We start from the raw sequence: 23,479 nt of genomic DNA on the forward strand, positions 1-23,479 counted from the left end.
ACTAATCAAAATAGGACATACCTGGTAAATGGCAGGGCTTTGAAGAATGCAGTAGAACAGAGGGATCTAGGAAAAATGGTGCATAGTTCCCTGAAGGTGGAATCTCATGTGCATAGGGTATTGAAGAAAGCTTTTGGTATGCTGGCCTTCATAAATCAGAGCATTGAGTATGGTAGTTGGGAGGTAATGTTGAAATTGTATAAGGCATTGGTAAAGCCAAATTTGGAGTATTGTGTACAGTTCTGTTCACCGAATTATAAGGAAGCCGTCAACAAAATGGAGAGAGTGCAGAGAAGGCTTACTAAAATGTTACCTGGGTTTCATCTCCTAAGTTACAGAGAAAGGTTGAACAAGTTGCGTCTTTATTCTTAGGAGCCCAGAAGGTTGATAGGGGACTTGTTAGACGTACTTAAAATTATGAGAGGGATAGATAGAGTTGCCGTGGATAGGATTTTTCCATTGAGAGTAGGGGAGATTCTAACAAGAGGACATGAGTTGCGAGTTAAAGGGCAAAAGTTTAGGAGTAACAGGAGGGGGGACTTATTTACTCAGAGAGTGGTAGCTGTGTCGAACGAGCTTCCAGCAGGAGTGGTTGAGGCAGGTTCGATGTTGTTATTTAAAGTTAACTTGGATAGCTATATGGACTGGAAAGGAATGCAGGGTTATGGGCTGAGTGCAGGTCCGTGGGACTAGGTGAGAGTAAGAGTTCGGCACGGATTAGAAGAGCCGAGATGGTCTGTTTCCGTACTGTAATTGTTATATGTTATATGGTTATATGGTAACGGAGACGCATCTTTTTTCCCTTATTATGGAGAAAGAGAGCCTGTGGTATGTCGAATAACGGATGAACGAGCAGTTTTTGGAGTGCTGCAAGTCTGCGTCTTTGCTGTTGCTTTGGTCACGTTTGAGTACTCGGTGGCGGGTACCGATTTTTTGTTTTGCCGGTAGGGGGAGGTATGATCGTTGAATGCTGCCGCTTATACGCGGGAGAGAGTGGAGTTTGCGGCATTTTAGGTTTCCAATTAACTGTCATTCATTCTGTGGGCATTACCCTGCTTTCGTGGATGGTTGTGAAGAAAAACCACTTCAGGATGTACATTGTAGACAATTGTCTGACTTTAAATATACCTTTGAAAACCTTGAAAATAATTAATGAGGCTCAGTCATTGGATGATATATACATGGACGATTGGCAAAGTGCCTATTACAAGGGACTATCATAATGCGTTCATTTGAAAATTCACAGATTCGATTCAGAGTCTGTTTTTCCATAATGACAACGGATAATGGTGGAAGAGTATTATTCTGACTAAGTGTTCCGTCATGATCAGCGTTGTGGCCTCTGTAATTTGTGATGCATGTACGTCGCATGGACGAAATTTTAATTTGGGTTGATTCGTAAGTTTGAAGAAAGTATGGTTAGTAAGAAATGAATTGTCTGTAATGATTTGCTTCAGAGTGCTACCGTAAAGCCCCATCTAAGATGCCTCCAGTGTGCTTAAAAACATGGTGCACATACCGAGGATGGAGGGTTAAACCGAAATAACGGAAGGTTGATGACAATACCTTCAATATGCAGATAAAATCAGGCTGCTGTTGAATCCCAAGGGAGGAATTTCTAGACCTAGGAGATGTCTTTTAGAGAACCTTCAGGTTGAGCCCAGCAGGGGATTCCCGATTCTGGATTGAGTGTTGTGCAATGGACCAGAATTTATTAAAGAGTTTACGGTAAAAGAACCTTTAGGGCAAGTGATCCTTAATCGAATTCACACTTAAATCTCAGAAGGACGTATCAGATTTACGGTGGAATAAATAGAATCACGGAGGTATGAGAGAGGGGGTGGCCAAAATTAGTTCCAAATGGACAATGACAGTGATTACAGCTGAGCAATAATGGTTGGAATTTCTGGATGCAATTCGGAAGGCACAGGATGTGTACACCGCAAAGAGAAAGAAGACCGTTAAAGGCAATGTGACACAATGCTCACTAGCAAGAGCAGTCAAAGCCAACATATAAACCAAAGAGATGGCATAAAATAAAGAAAATGTTCATGGGAAGTTAGAGGATTGGAAAGGTTTTTAAAAAACAACAAAGAGAAAGTAAAAAGGCATTAAGAAGAAAAAATGGAAAACGAAATTAAGCGAGATAATACTACGACAAAGGATATCAAACGCTCCTTCAGAAAAATAGAATGTAAAAGAGAGGCGAGGGGATATATCTGGCCACTTGAAAATGGTGCTCGAGGGCTAGTAATGGGGGTGGAAGAAACGAGCAGATTGGTCAACGTTATAGAGTGTCACGGGTAAACAGAGTGTGAAGCTGCCATTACTCGGGAGAAGGTGACAGGGAACTTGAAAGGTCAGAATGTAGATAGGTCACCAGGACCATAGGTGTACATCGCAGGGTTCTGAAAGCGTTTGCAGAAGAGATTGAGGAGGCATCAGTAATAATCTTTCAATAATAACTAGATTCCTCAATGGTACCGGAAGAGTGAAAGATTGTAAATGTCTCCCCACACTCTAAGACGGGAAAGAGACAGAAGAAAGTTAATTGCAAACCAATTGGTCTGCCCTCAGCTGTGCAGAACATGGTGGAGTTGAATGTTAAGGATATAGTTTCGGGGTACCTAGAGACACACAATAAATTTGACCATAGTCAGCATTGTTGACTGACTGGAAACTCTTGCCTGACAAACTTGTGGGAATATTTTGAAAAAAAAGTAACAACCAGGATAGACAAAGGAGGATTGCCTGATGGTGTGTACTTCTATTTTCAGAAGACACTTCACAAAGTGGCACATATGAGTGCGTTTAAGAAGTTAAGAGCCAATTTTATTACAGGAAAGATAACAGCGTGGATAAAGGTAGTGACTGAATGGCAGGAGGGAATAAAGGGAACATTTTCTGAGTGGGAATCGAGGGGTCCTTTTCTGATTGGCTGCTGATGACTAGTGGTGAACCACTAGTCTCACTGTGAGTACCTTTCGCCTTTATCTTAGGAAGGATGTGCAGACACTAGAGACGGTTCAAAGGATGCTCAGGAAAATGATGCCTGGCTTGAGTTGCTTGTCATATGAAGAGCTAATAGTGGCACTGTTCCTGTATTCACTGCAGTTCAGCAGAATGAGAGGTGTCTTCACTGGAAACTATCGAATGCTGAAAGGCCTTGATCGGGTGGATATGGAGAGTATGTTTACTATGGTGGGATGGTGTAAGTTAGAAGTTCACATTGCAGTGCTAATTGTGGGGAATATTCCAGTGCTGCAGGGAGAGGAGGTTCTGAGTCAGTAAGGGAATGAATCTGTCGATCTAGGCAGAACACAATGCATGAGTGATCCCAGCAAAGACTATTATTTAGGCCTGTAATTAGTGTGAAGGATATTGAAGTAAATGTTTGCAGCAATCCCGAAGATGGGTATAGTAATTGTAATCGGCGAATTTATTAATATAAACATGCGATCTGACGGCAGTAACATCTGGTGCAATAAGGGGGAGACTCTGTAATGTGTTCCGGATAAAAAAAAAACCTTGATTATCATTTCTTTCTTCAACGTGCAAGTGAAGATTACTACGCTGTTTTTCTGGCAAATGATCCAAGCCACGAAGATTCAATGTGAATGGGAGCACCTGGAAACAGGGGTGAATTTCTCAAGAAGTGCTGAGATTATTATAAGGTGGGTAAATAAATAACCGATTTAGTCTTGTAATAGACACATCGAAGATTGGGACAATCCAGTTAAATGCGATGAGCCAATTGCAGACATGTCAGATTCATCGCGAACAGGTTTAGAAAAGAAAGGTGCACGGCACCTATCTTTTAATTTATTGCAACATATAAAACACCAATAACGAAATAATGCTTTCAGGTGTTGAATAACAAAGAGGAAGAAGGTCCAAAACGTGTAAGATCTGTTTCCACGAAGAATCCTCTTCAATTCATGGTCTGTGCTACGACGAAAAGCGCAGACTGGCGGCAACTTGTGAAGCATTTATGCGAACGACAACGTCATATTCGTCCTCCGGTTCAAGCTCCACTGCCACGTCCGTGGCATCGGATCAGCAACAAACAAGATTTAAGCAAGTAAGCGTGTTCTTCACCTCCTGCCTGAACTTCCTCTGGGTCATTCCATAGATCCACGTGTTTGCGCAGGAGCTGAAGAGCATCAGTAAGACCCCTACCTCATTGGCGATGAAAGAGGGGCTTGTGAGATCCTTGTCCGAGAAATTGACTGTGACTCGAGTGCAGATGAAGGTTACAGTTTGCGTTGTCCACATCAGTATGTAAGTACCGGACACGGTGAAGAGTAAGATGATGGACTTACGCCGACTCTCCATCTCACTGTCATTTCCATCATGTCCCTTCAGGCGCCGTCGAACCCTACTGAACACTACAATGTTCCGGACCGTCAGCCCGTTCAGGACTACGATCAGTACGAATGGAATTAAGGACAGAGAGCTGCTACAAATCCAGGAGTAAACCACCCACCAAATGTAGGTGAAATACGCGACTATAGGCTGACACCCATAGTTCACGTTATCCATAACGTAGCGTGGCTCGTACATGAAGTGAAAAGGGATGTATTTTAAGCAGCTCAGCACGCATAACAACACAACAACCACGACGGCCGTCCTCTCCGTACAATATCTGAGTCTCAGTTTCGGACAGGAAATGCTGACAAAGCGGTCAAAGGTAAAAGAAACGGTTAACCAGACGGAATAATCCAACGTAACGATTCGCAGGTAAATATCAGATGGACACACTGTGCTGCGGGTCAGGAAGGAATGAGGGTGATAGCAAGTGTAGATCTTTTGCAGTAACACGTGGAGTATGAGAACGAACAGGTCGGAGATCGTCATCGCCATCATGTAACGCGTCATTCCTCCAGTCAGACCACACTTTCCCCGGTACAGAATCGTTGCGGTGAGCAGACCTACTGTTCAATACAGAAAGACACAGGAAATTAATGTGTAGACAGAAGTACCATATACATTAAGGCTGGATATTCTGTTGGCAGTGATGGAGACATACCACATTATTTAGACAGATAATGATTAAATAGAATTCAAAGAGCTCAGCCCCTCCATCACACTGGCCTACCGGTTCTATTAGCAGAGTCGTGCTCAGTTCAACGGATTATATAAGGATTTCATACTTGGAAATATGAATTTATGATTCAAATTGTTCTTTCTGTAACATTAAAGATAATTCTGTTCCCTACAAAAACGTGACTGGTACGTCCTGGAAAAACGCATCAAGCAAGGCAGCATCCATGCAATGTTTTCATGTTTCAGGATCATTAGTTTCCAACAAAGTTGATGATGAACTTCAAAGACTCCATAAGCGATCCTAGTCCTGAAACAACTTCCATATATACCGTTTGATTGTGTTTTGGAATATGTTTCAGTTATCACAATTAGAGCATTAGTAAGAAATATTTCGTATTGATTCAATTCAAAAACGATCGTGCAATGTTCTAAGTGTCCATTAATCTTATCGGTTCAGGGTAAGATTCCCTCTAACTCCCACAGCTGGCCCCATCATTTTTGTGTTCTTCAGTCTCGTATGGCAGCAACCACCTCCCTGATCATCCCGTCCCCACCTCTGCAACGAATATATGCCTGATACATAGTAGTTTTCTCTCTGTTATTGAAAAATCCCTCTTTATCTTTAACTATCTCCATCATTTCCCCCGACGCTGCTGATATCAGATCCCCATTCTTTCAATATAGTATCGCCATTATCAAACTAATTTAATTACATTAATATTCATTACTCATTTCACAATGACCAATATTAATTCCTCCTTTTCAATGCTTTTTAAAATTCCATTTAATTCCACCTATAGTTACCCAAACTTCGGCATCTATGTAAATTATCTTCAAATTTGTTTCCTGTCAGTTTAGTTGTGTATTGTCACGTTCCCGTAATGGATTTTGAATATTCTTGCATTATTAATTGCAATTCACGTTGCTGCTAGAAGAAAGAGAAAGAAATCACCATCGCAAAGAATTGTTGGAACTGATCAAAAAGACATTAGTCTAATTAAGACTTACCGGGGATACCAAACGCCGCCAGAATCGGATAAATCATTTCATTGACATACAGAATTGGAGCACGTCCCATGCTTGAAAAGCCGCAGTACTGACAACAAACTGTCAGTCCGAGTGGAGTTTGAGCAAGCAGCCCGACTCGGATCACATTAATACCCATGCCTATCCTCCTGTGGGTTCATATTAGTCACGGTGTTTTTAAAAACAATTTTTAGTGCTGCAAAGTGAAGTGGTTACACCTATTTCTCCACGGAATACTCGTGGCAAAAATATGAAAAGTTGTAGTTCCGTTGCTGCATCTGAATCCGAGCTGCAGTTTTCTGGGCTTCATAATGCCAGCGAGTGGTTTCACAGACACAGCGGTCGACATAGATGAACTTTATGAATTTAACACAGGGAAATCTGAAATAGAATCTTTTAATCACATTTGCATGAACAGATAGGGGATTGCGACATTTCGCAGTGATTTGTTTAAATGCTGTTTCGATTTCAAAGGCGAATTTTTAACGTCAACTCAATGGGGTAAACTGTGCACTACTAGTGATGGGCGCGGGGTTGCTCAATTCTATGTCATCTTTCGGTGATATCTCTCAAGTATTCAGCTGAGCAATAACTTCTGTATAGTCGCTTTACTACACTTATATCCCGCGTATATTTGTTCAAAAAAGCAAAATTTAAGAACTGTGATATTGGAGCAACAGAGAAAAAAAGTCAAAAATAGTCAACAGATCAGGTGGCGTCTCTGAAAATGATGAGATTTTAAGTGTATAACGGTCCATTCGATAGAATAGAAAGTACAAGTACTGGATTTTCAATTACAGATAACGTGGAACAACGTAAAACGTGTGAGGATTTGGAGATGAAATAAATCTGAATGATACACGCGGTGTGGTGTCAGTGAAGAGAATGCTGCAAGGCACTGTTCAGCTCAGATGCATAATCGTTTGATCGATCACTGAGGAAGTCGAAGCTCTGCAGAGGGTATTTTTGATGCAAGAGTTCAGGACATTAAGTGTTTTTTAAAAATATCCTACAGGCATTTAAAATGTTGGTTCCATTTATAGTAGAATCGAAGATATTTTAAATATCATATCAATGTTCTTTGTTGGTTAATTAGTTAAAGTTGACGAAAGTAAAAGTATCGCTGAGCGCCCCTTGCAATAAAAAAAGGCATGTCACTTAGCACGACAAGCAAAATGCTGTCTCCGGACACTCCCGGGCAATTTATCCGGCGCTTTACATGTTGCACATTTAGATGGACCAAAGTGACCTGCTTCCAAACTTTTTCACCTGCCACCACTGATATGTTATAGTCATAGTCATATTTTATTGAGCCCGGGGGAAACTGGTTTTCCCCATAAATAATAAATAAATAGTTGCACCATAAATAATAAATAGTAATAGAACCATAAATAGTTAAATAGTAATATGTAAATTATGCCAGTAAATTATGAAATAACTCCAGGACCAGCCTATCGGCTCAAGGTGACTGACCCTCCAAGGGAGGAGTTGTAAAGTTTGATGGTCACAGGCAGGAATGACTTCCTATGATGCTCTGTGCTGCATCTCGGTGGACTGAGTCTCTGGCTGAATGTACTCCTGTGCCCACCCAGTACATTATGTATTGGATGGGAGGCATTGACCAAGATGGGATGCAACTTAGACAGCATCCTCTTTTCAGACACCACCGTCAGAGAGTCTAGTTCCATCCCAACAACATCACAGGCCTTACGAATGAGTTTGTTGATTCTGTTGGTGTCTGCTACACTCAGCCTGCTGCCCCAGCACACAACAGCAAACATAATAGCACTGGCCACCACAGACTCATAGAACTTTCTCAGCATCATTCGGCAGATGTTAAAGGACCTCAGTCCCTCAGGAAATAGAGTCGGTTCCGACCCTTCCTGTAGACAGCCGCAGTGTTTTTTGACCAGTCCAGTTTATTGTCAATTCGTATCCACAGGTATTTGTAATCCTCCACCACGTCCACACTGACCCCCTGGATGGAAACAGGGATCACCGATACCTTAGCTCTCCTCAGGTCTACCACCAGCTCCTTAGCCTTTTTCACATTAAGCAGCAGATAATTCTGCTCACACCATGTTGCACCTGCATTGGATTCTCTGATCAGTAACTCTGGTTTATTTGTTTCTCAACGAAATATTGCCTTCACGATTGTCACTGCTTGAACTCTGACGAAGGACAATCCTACCTCGTCCGTACCTTTCCTGAACTACACTGGTCTGGTATCCGTGCCTATTAGATCAAAGCTTCTTTTCATTAAAAATTTGAAGAGCAAATCCATTTCTCTCGCACAACTTCCCCCATTTCTCACCTGTCCAAGGCTAAGTCAGATTATTTATTACATGAACGCCGTGTCTGCCCCAGAGAAAACATATCAGGATTTGCGGCCTATTACCCATTGCTCAATATGTTTCGATATATGATATCTAAATGATAACTTCTTGTGAGACATAGAGACCATCGGCTAGGTGCAGAAAGATACTTGAAAGGTGTAGAGGCGACAGGGTTATATCGTGTATAATGTTTAAATTCTCAATGTGATTGCGACTCCTTTCGTGGAAAGGGTCTCAATGGGGAAGAATTTGACTGGTATATCCAGAAGCCTTACTTGCTACAATATGGAAATAGTCCAGCCAAGACTAATGATACAAACACTTATGTGTGGAAATGAACATTTGCAGTTGATCAAAATTTTCATTGATGGAACAAACAGGTCTCGCAAGACTAACGGATGCCTTAAAAAAATTGAACTGTTGTGTTCAACTCTGGTCGTCTCATTACCGGAAAGAAGTGCAAAATTTAGAGAGGGTACAGACTTGTTTTATCAGGCCACTGCCTATAGATCATGTCTTTTGTGGTAAGGGTCAGCAACCTGTTGCTTTTTTTTGGAGCAAAAAGGGTGAGAGGCAACTGAATAAAGGTGAATAAGATGGTAAGATGCACATATTAGGTAAACAACGTCTTTTACAATTGCAGCAATAGATAATACAAGAGGGCATACTTTTATGACAGTGGTGGAAGGTATACGGAGATTTTAGATTGGCAAAATCGATTAAAGGAAATCGTCGGGCTGAGTGGCTAGGAACTTAAAATTTAGACATAACAACGAAGGTTGAAGCGCCTGTACTCTGCTATCTTGCTCTGTGTTCTATTTTTATATAGAGTGGATATTGCGATTCACTTTTGCACAGCATCTAAACGACGTATATTATTTAATTCAAATACTTAAGTACAAACTAACAGGACAGATGACAAGCAACATTGACAGAAAGTTTCTGAAATGTTTTCATGAGACCGCACCTGATTAGTATGAGTCAGGTAACGGATAATGCTGTATTTTCACAAAGATCTTTTGAAGTCATGCTAAGAGGCATGCTCCCTTCTAAGTAGAGTAGCACGTAGTAACTGAAATGGTCTTACGCGCCTTGCCTTTCTTCCGATGCAGCTGGAATCTTCTTGCATATAAATTTAATATACTTTGAAATTATGTTAGTGTAATGTGGAAATATAGCTAACCCATCAGTTGGTTAAATTATACTTTACACAACGTTTCAATTGAAGCATCTTAGAGCTTCAGCGTATTTACTTTTTCAGAGCTTCAAGTTACAGCTCTATTACAAATTGTAGCAATAAACACAGAGATGGAAATCGGTAACTCATTAGTAATCAACCAGACTTAATCAGACACTCGATAACTTGTCGTTGGGCATTGTTCCACACCATCGGCATTGCGCATGGCCCATATGCACAGCACACCTCTCCTTCACCACCCAGAAACAGGACGCCCCTTCTATGTAAGTAGACATGATATTAACCATGTCTCCTATAGTTCCTGTACAATTGCACACCAAATTTTTTCGCATCAACACAGAGCAAACCTGAGTTCCAGCCCTCGGCCACTCCATCCGCCAACATATCCAAGGTCAGCCATCATAATAAGCACCATTTGTCATCAGAATTCGCCAATAGACTCAACTTTCATTTCATCTCCGATCAGCTTTACAAGGAGACTTAGTTCTTAGTCATTCCGTATTCGGCCCTGCCATTATCAGCATCCATAACGCCATAGACCATACGATAAGGGAGTTGGGTAGGAGGCTCAAAAGCAGGACCTCCAAGGTAGTAGGCCTTGCTGCGTTTGCCACGTAATAACGAGAGCAAGAATCGCATGATCAGAGCTTCGGGTTCCTGGATCATTGGAGCCTCTTTTGAGAGAGGAACCACCTGTACAAAAAGGTCAGGTTACACCTGAAACCAAAGGAGTCTAATATCCAAGCAAGCAGGTTTAATAGAGCTGTTCTGGAGGGTTTAAACTAATTTGGCAGGGAGACGGGAACAGGAGTGATGGGGCCGAGGATGGTGAAAACAGCAGTAGATCAAAGATAGCGTGCAACAGAAATGATAGAAATGACAGGCTGGAGAGTAGGCATAGTCACAGCTAGTAGGATGATTTACAAGACAATAGAGGCGTGGTGCAGCAAGAACAGAAAGCACCAAATACTGGACTGAAAATGTTATATCGGAATGCTCGCAGCATTAGAAATAAAAAGGACGAACTTAAAATTCAGCTACAGATTGGCGAGTATGACGCTGTGGCCATCTCTGTATCTTGGCTAAAAGATGGCTGTCATTGGGAGCAGAACGTCGAAGAATGTACGGTGTATCGAAAAGATAGCTTTGTAGGCAGGGGGTTGTTGTGTCCCTGTGTGTAAGAAATACTATTAGACCATAAGACCATAAGACGAAGGAGCAGAAGTAGGCCATTCGGCCCATCGAGTCCGCTCCGCCTTTTTATCATGAGCTGATCCATTCTCCTATTTAGTCCCACTCTCCCGCCTTCTCACCGTAACCGTTGATGCCCTAGCTACTCAGATACCTATCAATCTCTGCCTTAAATACACCCAATGACTTGGCCTCCACCGCTGCCCGTGGCAACAAATTGCATAGATTCTCCACCCTCCGGCTAAAAAAATTTCTTCACATCTCTGTTCTGAAAGGGTGCCCTTCAATCCTTAAGTCATGCCCTCTCGTACCAGACTCCCCCATCATGGGAAACAACTTTCCCACATCCACTCTGTCCATACCTTTTAAAATTCGAAATGTTTCTATGAGGTCTCCCCTCATTCTTCTAAACTTCAAGGAATACAGTCCAAGAGCGGACAAATGTTCCTCATATGTTAACCCTCTCACTCCCGGAATCATTCTAGTGAATCTTCTCTGTACCCTCTCCAACGTCAGCACATCCTTTCTTAAATAAGGAGATCAAAACTGCCCACAGTACTCTAAGTGAGGTCTCACCATCTCCTTATAGAGCTTCAGCATCACATCCCTGCTCCTATACTCTATTCCTCTAGAAATGAATGCCAACATTGCATTCGTCTTCTTCACTACTGACTCAACCTGGAGGTTAACTTTAGGGGTATCCTGTACGAGGACTCCCAAGTACCGTTGCATCTCAGAAATTTTAATTCTTTCTCCATTTAAATAATAGTCTGAAAGCATTAGAAAGGCTTGACATAAGATCGGAAGGTGTAGAGTCTCGATGTATTACGTTAAGAAAAGACAAGGGTAAAAGGACTCCAAAGGCAGCTCTATACAGACCTCTAAATAGCATCCCGGATGTGGTTAGCAAATTAAAGAATGATATAGAAAAGTCATGTCAGAAGAGCAATGTCATGACAATTGTTGGGGATTTTAACATTAAAGTGAATTGGGAAAACTAGGTCAGTCCTGGACCTTCAAGAGAGAGAACTTGTAGAAAGTCTAACGGATGGCTTTTCAGAACATATTGTTGCTGAGCCCACTAAGGGATCGGCTGTGCTGGATTGCGTGTTGTCCAATAATTCGGAGGTGATAAGTGAGCTTAAGGTTAAGAAAGCCTTAGGCAACAGTGATCACAATATGATCGAGTTTACTTTGAAATTTGAGAAGCAGGAACTAAATTCCAATGTGTCGATATTTCCCTGGAGTAAAGTACATTACAATGGCATGAGATGGGAACTGGCCAAGGTTGAATAGAAAGAGACACTAGCAGGAAGCACAGCGCAGCAGCAATGGCAAGAGTTTCTGCGAAAAATGAGGGAAGTGCAAGACAGATATATTCTAAATAAGGAGAAATTTTAGAATGGATGGACACTGCCGTGGCTGACAATTGAAGTCAGAGCCAAAGTAAAAGCTGAAGAGAGTGCAGACAAAGAAGGCAACACTAGTAGGAAGATGGAGAATTGCGGAGTTTTTAAAAACATGCAGAAGGATACTAAGGAGGTCATTTGGAAGGAAAGATGAATTGTGAAAGGAAACTAGCAAGGGACCAATATTAAAGAAGACACTAAAAGCTTTTTGAAATGGTGGTGGCTTCCGTTAGTCTCGCGAGACCATGAATCTGCAACTGGAAAGTCTTGCTTCAGTCTGTGTTAGAGCAGCGTCTGCTTTGGCTGTTGAGTCCCACACGGGAGTGACAGTCTTGGCTGCAGCGAATGCACTTGAAGGCACTGTCCTCCAGTGTTGTCTTGGTCCTGTTTTTCCGATGAGTGCCCTTTTCATCAGCAGCAAGCCTCACTTTTTCTTCTCCTCTTTTTTAGATCTCTGCGTAGTTCTAGCCTCCAGTGAGAGCGATCGCTTGCGATGTCCTCCCACAGCTCGACGTTCATTTTCAGTGACTTCATGTCTCTCTTGCAAACGTCATTCCAACGAAGATGGGGCCACCCTTGTGCTCCCTTGCCGGAGGGCAGTTCCCCGTACAGCAGGTCTTTCGGGATCCTCCCGTCTGACATGCGGTGTACGTAACCCAGCCAGCGGAGACGGCATTGTTGGAGCAGGGTGAAGAGGCTGGATATCCGGGCGCGGGCCAGGACCTCATTGTTGGTGACTCGGTCAGTCCACGTGATGTCCATGATGCGTCTCAGGCTGCAAAGGTGGATAGCGTTGAGACACCGCTCTTGTCTGTAGTAGAGGCTCCAGGTCTAGCTGCCGTAAAGCAGTGTGCTGAGAAGGCAGGCCCTGTAGACTGCAACTCTGTTGACAGTCGTCAGTTCTCTGTTCTCCCAGACTCTCTCTGAGGCTGCCCGTCCGATCCTTCTAGTGATCTCGGGGTCTAGGGAGAGGCTGTCCGTGATGGTGGAGCCAAGGTATGTAAACTCGTGAACTACCTCCAGCTCGTAGTTGTTGATGGTAATGGCAGAGGGGTGCACAACGCTTTGGCCCAACACGTTGGTTTTCTTCAGGCTAATGGTCAAGCTGAGGTCCTGGTAGGCTGCTGAGAAGCTGTCTATGAGGCGTTGAAGTAATTCAACGGTAAAAGAGAGTTAGGGGCAGAAATAGGACAAATAGAATATTGCTACGAGATATTGTAATCAGAGACGCAGAGATGGCAAAGGAAATGAATGCGTATTTTTCATCAGTCTTCACAAACGAAAGCATCTGATATTCAGGAGTGTGAGAGAAGTGAAGTATGTACAGTGAAAATTACGACTGAGAAGGATTTTGAGAAGCTTAATGGTCTAAGTGTGGATAAATCTCCTGGACCTGATGGAACGCACCCTCGGGTTCTGAAGGAAGTTGCTGGGGAGACTGCGAAAGCATTAACAATGATCTTTCAAGAATCGGTAGATTCTGGCATTGTACTGGATGGTTGGAAAGTTGTAAATGTTGCTCCGCTATTTAGAATTTGTGGCAGCAGAAAGAAAACTGTAGACCTGTTAGTCTGACATCAGTGGTTCGGAAGTTGTTGGGATCGACCGTACGGGATGAGGTTTCGGAGTATCAGGAGGCATATGACAATAAAGGCCAAAGCCAGCATGGTTTCTTGAAAGGGAGATCCTAACTGACTAACCTATTGCAATTTTTTTGAGGAACTTACAAGCAGGACAGACGAAAGAGATGTTATAGATGTGGTGTACTTGGATTTTCAGAATTTGACAAGGTGCTGCACGTCAGGTGGTTAGCATGATAACGTCCCGTGGAATTACTGAATAATTATCGGAATGGATGCAGCATTGGTTGTTCGGCACAAAACAGAGTGGGAATAAATGGATCCTATCCTGGCTGGTTGTCAGTTACCAGTGGAGTTCCACAGAGGTCGGTGATGGGAATGCTGCTTTTTACGATGTATTTCAATCATTTGCAGTACGGGATCAAAGGGTTTGTGGCTGAATTTGACGATGCTACAAAGATAGTTGGAGGAGCGGATAGTGTTCAGGAAACAGAGAGTCTGCAGTGAGACTTAGATAGTTCAGGAGAATGGGCAAAGAAGTGGCAAATGAAATAAAATGTTGGAAGATGTATGACATGTACTCTGGTGGAAGAAATAAACGAGCATGCTATTACTTAGATGGGGAGAGAATTCAAAATGCAGAGATGCAAAGAGACTTAGGACCCCTTGTGCGGGATAGTAAAAAGGTTTTCTCCAGGTTGCATCAGTAGATAAGAAGACAAATGTAATGTTGCCATTCATTTCTAGATGTACAGAATATAAGACCAGGGATGTGATGTTGAGGCTCTATAAGGCACACGTGAGACTACACTTAGAATATTGTGTGCAGGTTTGGGCTCATTATTTTAAAAATGAGATACTGACATTGGAGAGGGCTCAGAGAAGATTCGCGAAAATGATTCCAAGAATGAAAGGGTTACCATTTGAGAAATCTGGCGGCTCTTGGGCTGTATTCCCTGTAGTTCAAGAGAATGAGGTGGGTGGGGAGGATTCTCATAGAAGCATTCAGAATGTTAAAAGGCCTGAACAAATTAGATATAGCAAAGTTAGTTCCCATGGTGTGGGACTCCAGGACGAGAACCGCTTTTAAGACGAAGAAGAGAATTCAGACAAGCTGAAACCATTCGTTTCAACTGTTCATATGCTTTAAAATGGAACTTGAAATGGAACTGCTGCATGCCGAAAAATGAGTGCTCCAGAAGTTGATGAACGTTAAGTGACTCTCATTTGTATACTGAACTCTGTATACTTACTTACTCAGCAACAGGTTGAAAGGTGAAGGCGGGTGCTGTACGGAGTCAAACTGACCAAAACAGCACCAAGCTGCACACGTAGCTTACATTGATTCAGATGTTCTCTACCCGGGTTGAAAGGATCCTGCCAAGACGATGGGCTGTAAGGGAAAAAACAACTTGCTTGTCGTGATCAGGGATTATAATGTCCGTAATTGCGTTTCCTGAGGGGTAAAACGCAGGTGAATTGGTGGAGGGTCAGGTGGTGTTGAAGGACTTAAACAAATCAAAAGAACGGGCAAGAAATTGGTAAATGAAATACAATGTTCGAAAATGCATGATCATGCACTTTGGTAGTAGAAATAAATTTCCAGACTATTTGCTAAACGTGGAGAAAATCCAAATACCAAAAGAACTTGGAAATCTTTATGCAGAATACGGTAAAGTGCGACTTGCAGTTGAGTGCGAGATGAGGAAGGCAAATGTAATGTCGGCATTCATTTCAAGAAGTTTTAAATGCAAGAGCGAGGATGTAATGCTGAGGGTTTATAAGGCACTGATGAGGCCGCACCGTGAGTATTTTCATCAGTTATTGCCTCCTCATCTAAGATAAGGTAGGCTGGCATTGCAGAGACTCCAGAGGCGGTTTATAGGGATGATTCTGGAAACGAACAGGTTATAATACGAGGAACGATTGATGGCTCTGTGACTCTACTTACTGGAATTTACAAATATGATGTGGAATAGGATGTTTCCCATGGCCGGTGAGTCTAATACAAAAGGGCACAGACTCAGGATAGAGGGGCAATCATTTCAGAGCGAAGCGGAGAAATTTTTATTTAGCCAGAGGCTGGTATATAGTGGTATTTGATACGCAGGCAGCTGTGGAAGCCAGGTCGTTGAGTGTATTTAAGGCAGAGATTGATTAGTTCTTGTTTGGACATGGCATCAAAGGTGAGGGGGAGACGGCCGAGAAGTGGTGTTGAGGACAGGAAGAAAAGGATCGGACATGATTAAGTGTCATTGCAGACACGATGGACCCAATGGCCTAATTCTGCTCCGATGTTTTATGGTCCTCTGAATACCTATGAGAATAATGAAGAGATGAGCTAATATAATTGATAGAGAGTCTATGTAACTAGGATAATGCATGGGAAAGGCGAGGAGAAAAGAGAGAAAGACTATCTACTGTAACGTGATCGGCAACAATGAATTATCAATTGAAGCAGGTTTTATAAACAAACATAAACGTTTATTAAACTCTGCTCAACAAATAGCGAAAAGTATTCCGTGATTAACTTCCCATTCCTCACTTGCAGGAACTGTAGGTGATCGCCACTTCCTCATTAATAATTCCTTTTCAAAATAATATCCTAATGGCACCTTCTCAATTTCACTATCTGGAAGAGCTTGGTCGTTTAATTTGATAATCTCAGGGTCTCTACTCTGATCTGCTATAATATCCTTCTGAGATAAAGATAAATCTTCATGTCAGACTTACTACAATAATCTTGTTCAAACAATGAAGGTAAGAAAGTTTCTGACACATCCTTAAAATTTGAACCCCGAGTTGAACAGTCATGGGTAACAGACCCATCCTGCACATCAATCTTTTTAACCATAGATTGGGTTACAACACAGGAAGAAATTGTGTTAGAATCCATCTTTGTTTTCTCGGAAATGGGCTTTATTGTCAAATGCACTGCAGGAAAAACGTGTCCATCTGCTATGTTATTTCCTAACAACAGAGAAACATCATTCACGGGCAAACTGGGTTGTAGTCCTACTTTAACAGGCCCTGTAATTAACCCTGACCTTAAATTTACTTTATGCCAATGTACCGGCATAAGGGCACTCCCAACTGCTCGTATATAGCTTACCGCACCAATGTCAGACTCATCACTAAACTTTAGAACACTGTCTAATATTTGTGATTGAGAAGCTCCAGTATCTCTGAGTATTTTTATTGACACAGGAGTGGATCCCTCTTGCAAGGATACAAATCCCTCCATTATAAAATGTTCATATGCCCTCTTAACCTGGTCAGACTCTAACGAAACTTCATTTGTATTTATCCAACTCTGTGGATTTACAGGTGTTTCCATCTGCTGCACACAAGCATCTGGGTCTGCTTCCTTCTCTTTGTTTTTCAATCAATAGCAGTTAGCTATTACATGCCCAGGTTTATTACAATAATTACAAATAGGACCAGAATATCTTTCCTTCACGTGACTCCTTTCATTCCTACCTTTCTCACTAATTTCTGATCTAATTTCTGGTTTACCTTGACTCTCTGTGCTATTATTCCTTTTAAAAGTTCTACCTGGGGAATATTTACTCTTATGAATTCAAGCATACTCATCAGCTAATTTAGCAGACTCCTGTAATGTATCAGTGTCCCTCTCATTTAAGTATGCCCTTACTTCAGCAGGATTGTTCCTTTTAAATTCCTCCAGTAAAATCAACTCTTTTAATTTATTATACTCCCCATTCACATTTTTAGAGGAAACCCATCTCTCAAAACGCACAGATTTATCGTAGGTAAATTCCACGTAAGTTTTGTCCACGGATTTCTTCAAATTTCTAAATCTTTCTCTATAAGCTTCTGAACCAGTTCATACCCTTTCCGTATATGCTGCTTCACAATATCATAATCAAGTGCCTGTTCAGCAGTTAAAGCTGTACACACTTGTTGTGCCTTACCTCTAATTATACTTTGTAACATCACTGGCCATTGATCTTTCGGCCACCCTGAACTCAAAGCATCAATTTCAAAATGTTGGAAATATTTGTCTACTTCTATCTCATTAAACGGAGGAGGCAAAATAACTTCTCGACAAGCAAAAAACTGTTTGATAGAAACAGAGGACTGATTTTCCATCCTTAATTTCTCCACCTCCAACTCAAAATTCCTCTGCTTATTAGCTTCTGTTTCTTTAAATTCCGTTACTTTATTTGCCTCTCTTTCGGCAATTTCCGCTTTAAATTGTTCAAAATTTATCTGTTCAAGATGTAACTGCATTTCCAGTTTACTCATTGGAAACCTCCCTAAGACCTCATCCTCAACCTTTCCCGAAATTTCCCTTGCTCCGCGATTTTCTCTGAATTTCGGGTTTCGTTGTAACCTTCGTATTTACTTTAAGATTCCAACTTTCTAGCAATCTCGGATACATCACTCTTTCTCGCCTTCGCACATAACTCGGGGTCCGGAGATTCCATAAAGTCGTCAATATTCATTGCTGCCGAATATCACCCACAGACCAATCAAACAAAAGAACTGGGTATTTCCCTTTTCCAAATCAAATGATAATTAAACAAGCACTTAAGCTCAAAATCGGAAGATCCCGGGCGAGCTCCCAGTTTATGTCACTTGATCGGAATCAATGAATATAAATTGAGGCATGTTTTATAAACAAACATAAACATTTATTAAACTCTGTTCAACAAATAGGGAAAAGTATTCAAGCGACTAACTTAACCGGAAGTTAACTGCTATACAGAAACTCTCGAACAGCTCTTTAAAGGGTAAATACGAAAACAGTTCTTAAAGTGGTAAATTCGAATGTCCAAGCAATCCACACAGTCAATAAGGATGGACTTCTCTGGAAACAGATTTATTCAAACACGTGACGTTACTGCTGATTCTCCAAAGGATTCATGATGAAGGAAATAATACGTGTTAAAGGAACTGACCTTTTCCTGGCAAGCAGACACTGCAGAACTTCCCTGCTCTTGCAGGAGGTATCTCAGATGCAGGTCGCTATATTGTGAACGAATCCTCAATAAGGTCGATCCTTTATAAAGACGCCGAACGACTCAAACTTTATTCCGATCCTTCAGGTTCCCGTCCTTTAATAAAGTCTTCTCTCTCCAATACTACAGTCAAGGGAAGATTATAGATGCAACACGCAAACCTGGCAGCAATTGGCGAACTGCCAGCACCAATCTTTGCACCTTAAAATAGAAAAGAAAGCTCCGTTTCAAAACGAAACTGCGTCATAACAAATACGCAGCATAACGGTGTAGCTAACGAAGCAAACAACAACTCAACTGAAACCAGACTAAATACTAACTGCGTCACACCAGGGGTCTCTGTTATATACCTGTTATGAACAGGTCATCATGTGACCTCACACTGGCGGGAAAATTACATCATGCGACCTCCACAGGACTATTACATCATGCTCATAAGACAGTCACAAGATACCCACGGGGAATCTAACACTACGCATTGATGGGAGACAGAAAGGATGACAGATTGTTTGGATTACGTGACATTGGAAAACGATATCTTCATACCAGAGAGTAGTTGGCCACGCAACTGGAATATGAGGGGTTATGGAATTATTATTTTTTTAAAACATCCTTGCACTTTTGCTCATTCTGATTCCTGGACTGCTTACTGAACTGCGAGGAAACACAATATCAGAATGAACAGCAATCCACATTTGAGAGGCAACGTTAACGTTCCCGTGACCTTGCAGTTAAATTAAGAATTTCGCAATTCCATTTTTCTTCTCCTTTTGTTTTCATCCCAGCAACATCTTTTTCTGCTTCAGATTTCCAGCGGTTCTTCTTTGGTCTAACAGAGGGATCTCATGGCCACAGCAAAGCTTTCGTTTTCCCTCCTCCTATTTTCAGTTACCTCATACTAAAATATCTGCGATCAACTATTTAATTTCTCTTAATTCTGAAGAATACAATCAATATGAAATATTAATTGTTCCTCTCTCCATAGAGGCACAGCACTAGATATATTTTAACTATTCTTTCACTTCCAAATTTTTCTTTTTTTCTTTTAGCTAAATATAGTAGTCTTTATCTTAACATAACCTAAATATCTAATGACAGCATTGGTGGGAGAGTTACTTTGTTCCCTGGACTGAGAAACAAGACTTTCATCAGAAGCGTCAAGCTGACACCCACCACATTTGCTTAAAAACCATCACGGTGAATACAAATTTTGATAATTCACCATAGAATTAGAAATATCAGTAATAATTGAATCGAATAAATATGCTATCGCTACCTGTTCTGTGTGCATGCAGTATTCCTGAGTCATAAGTGAATTTTTTCAATTCTGTGAAAACAAAAATGTTTGTTCAAGAAGCTATGAATAATTTTGTTGTTCTCTCACTCGCCGAATTCACTAGAGGATTCGGTTTGCGCGTGTTTTAATAAAAATTTGTGCAGAGCTACTTGCTCATACTCTCCCAGGTTTGCAGCCCTGACTGCGATTCTTCTGGAATGGGAAGGCCTCGAATTCTATACGTGAAGGAGATTTGCTATCCGATACTAGCGACGTTTGGCATCCCGGGTAAATTTGCCTATACCTTTCATTGGGTTGCTGCACTGTATCAAGGTTATCAAGGGCTCTGTGATCTGAGGTTTCTTTTTCATCTCTCTCTATCTCTCTCTCTCTCTCTGTCTGTCTCTGTGTCTGTCTCTGTCTCTCTCTCTCTCTCTCTGTCTCTCTCTCTCTCCCTCTCTCTCTCTCTCTCTCTCAAACTGGTTAAAGGGCGGGAGCGGTAAGGTTTAATAGAAACCTGATCAGCATATGCGAATAGATTGTTGCTGGATTCTTCTGAAGGGAGCCGAGTTTTTGCCTCGTATTAGAAGGCGGAAGGATATGTTTCTGCGCTGCATGACATTATTTTTGGCAATGAATTTCTCACAATGCAGCCTGCTATGTTGTTATCAGAAGCCCTTTTATTAAGCTTTATTAGCTTTATTTGTTACGTGCATCGAATCATACAGTGCATAGTGTCCTTTGAGTCAACGACCAACACAGTGCATGCAGAATGCTGCCCACAAGCGCTGCCATGCTTATTGCGCTCATAAGGGCTCATAACTTACTAATCCTAACCCTTAATTCTTTTTCATGCTGCCTCATAATGAATGTTGTTACTTTCTTGAAAAACACTTCGACAGAATGCCTGCAGTAATTTGTCTCCATATTTGTTAACGTGAAGCTAGCCTCGTTCACCACTGACACATTTGGCGGTTGTTTAATTGGTCATTATGTTGCTTACTTTCTTTCTGGTTCTTTCAGCGAACGTGGTGACGGCTGTGATACTCTACCGGGGAAAGTGCGGTCTCTCCAAAGGAATCACGCGGTACATGATGGCGATGGCGATCTCAGACCTGTTCGTGCTCATTGTTCACGTGTTACTCCGAGAAATCTACACTTACTATACACCTGGTTCTTTCCCCTCCCTCAGCGCAGTGTGCCGTTCATATGTACACTTGCGACTCCACAGCCTAGACTATTCCGTCTGGCTAACTGTGTCCTTTACCTTTGACCGTTTTGTCAGCATTTGCTGTCCAAAAGTGAGGCACAGATATTGCACGGAGAGGACGGCCACCGTGGTGATTGTGCTTTTGTGCATGCTGAGCTGCTTAAAATACATTCCCTTTCACTTCATGTACGAGCCTAGTTACACCATTGACAACGTGAACTGGGGGTGTCGGCCGAAATCCGTATACTTCACCTCCAACTGGTGGGTGGCTTTCACCTGGATGTGCAGCATATCTGTGTCGTTACTCCCCTTCGCTATCATTCTTCTCCTTAACGGACTGACGGTCAGACACATCATAGTAACCAGCAGGGTCCGACGTCGCCTAAAGGGCCAGGATGGTAAAGACAGCGAGACAGAAAGTCGGCGCAAGTCCATAGTTTTACTCTTCACAGTTTGCGGCACTTCAGTACTACTCTGGGCGACGGCATCGGTAACTAACATCTGTACTCGAGTCACAATTAACTTTCAGGGCAAGGATCTCACAAGTCCCTCTACTGTAGCCAATGAAGTGGGAATACTGCTTATGCGTGTAGGCGTAGGAGCCAACACGTGTATCTACGCAATGACCCAAAGTAAATTCAGACAGGAGCTGAAGAACGGGATTAAAAGTCTAAATTGTTTCAGCATTATACCTATGTATCGGTCATGGCAGTCAGCCTAAAGCTGGAGACCGACTAGAAGACTGACACAGTTTATCGTATTTCAAAGTCAAATAAATTGATTATCGAAGTACGTATGTCACCATATACCGCCCTGCGATACATTTTCTTGCAGTCAGTCACAATGGATCAAAGAAATACAGTGGAATTAATGAGAAACTGCACATAAAGAAAAACTGATAAACTCTGTAAATCCAAAAAAAGAAACAAGTATTAGTAATAATAAATAAATTTTAAAGAATGATATCGAGAACGTAAGTTGTAGAGACCTTGAAAATTAGTCCATAAGTTGCATTCAATGATTATTCTAGTGTTGTGGTGTGTGAGAATGTCTGTGCTGGTCCAGGGCTCTTTCTGTTCCTATAGTTTGTGGTGTGGTATCTAAGGCTCGTATACATTCCTCCTGATGGTAGCAGCAAGAAAGGAGTTTAACCCAGATGCCGGGTGTTTTTGATGAGCACTTGCTTGCTTGTGGCAGCACTCTTTGATCAACTGTGGTCATAGCTGTTTCCTGTGATGAATTGGCCTGCACCACCCAATTGCTGTATTTTGTTTCTCTTTAGGCATTGGTGTTTCCATATTAGAGAATGTTGCAACCAGTTAGGATGCTCTGTCCAGGAACCTTCCCCAGCCCTGACGAAGGGTCTCCGCCCGAAACATCGATTATACTCTTTTCCATAGATGCTACCTGCTGAGCTCCGCTAGAGTTTAAGTATGCTGCTTGGATTTTGAGCATCTACAGATTTTCTCTTGCTTGCAAGTTCATCTACCTTTTTTTATATGTTGTGTGCATTCAGATGGGACACCTTTAGTCCTGTATTCACCCTTTTCTATTTTGACTGCCTTGTAACTCTTCGCAATTTCTTCTGTTGACTGCAATGTTGCACTATCAACTTTCTTCCTCACTTCACATTGCCCTGTTTGTAAACCAGCTACCTAATCTTCAGCGCTATGATCTGCCTTTCCTATGATACTTTTTGATTTGAATATACAGATTTTAATGGTAGATTTTTAATTATTAAAGGAGTAATCTGTAACAGAAAAGTTGTTCTGGTCAATTTGTACGGTCCTAACTTAGATGATCCTTCTATTTTACGAAATGTATTTGCATTACTGCCTGATTTAAATGAATATATGTTGATAATGGGCGGAGATTTTAACTGTTGTTTAAATGCTTTGATTGACAAGAGCTCAACCAAATCAGCGACTTCCAAATCGCTCCGCATCACTTATTAACTCCTTTTTAACCGATATTGGATTGATTGAATATGGAGATATTTATACCCTGATGACAGGGAATATTCTTTTTTTCACATGTTTGTAAAAATATTCGAGGATCGATATATTATAGTCGATCCTCGCTTCTTGCCTAGTGTTAAGAACTGTGAATATGACGCTATTGCAATATCTGATCATGCACCTCTGTGTTTGTCTTTCGAATTTGATGATGTCATTCTTGCCCGCCCACCATGGCGTCTGTCTCAGACACTACTGCAGAACACC

At 41.7% G+C, this 23,479-nt stretch overlaps 1 protein-coding gene across 1 annotated transcript; it reads right to left on the reverse strand.

The window, feature by feature from the left end:
* Positions 1 to 4,056: 4,056 nt before the first annotated feature.
* LOC140198423 (probable G-protein coupled receptor 139) lies at positions 4,057 to 6,211 on the reverse strand. Its single transcript, XM_072259513.1, has 2 exons — positions 6,055 to 6,211; positions 4,057 to 4,934 (listed from the first exon to the last, which is right to left on the reverse strand). Exons 1-2 carry the CDS (start codon positions 6,209 to 6,211, stop codon positions 4,057 to 4,059), a joined length of 1,035 nt encoding a protein of 344 aa, XP_072115614.1.
* Between the last annotated feature and the right edge of the window lie 17,268 nt (positions 6,212 to 23,479).

This window comes from Mobula birostris, chromosome 5 (genome assembly GCF_030028105.1).
Source record: "Mobula birostris isolate sMobBir1 chromosome 5, sMobBir1.hap1, whole genome shotgun sequence".
In the NCBI taxonomy this organism is placed as follows: Eukaryota; Metazoa; Chordata; class Chondrichthyes; order Myliobatiformes; family Myliobatidae; genus Mobula; species Mobula birostris.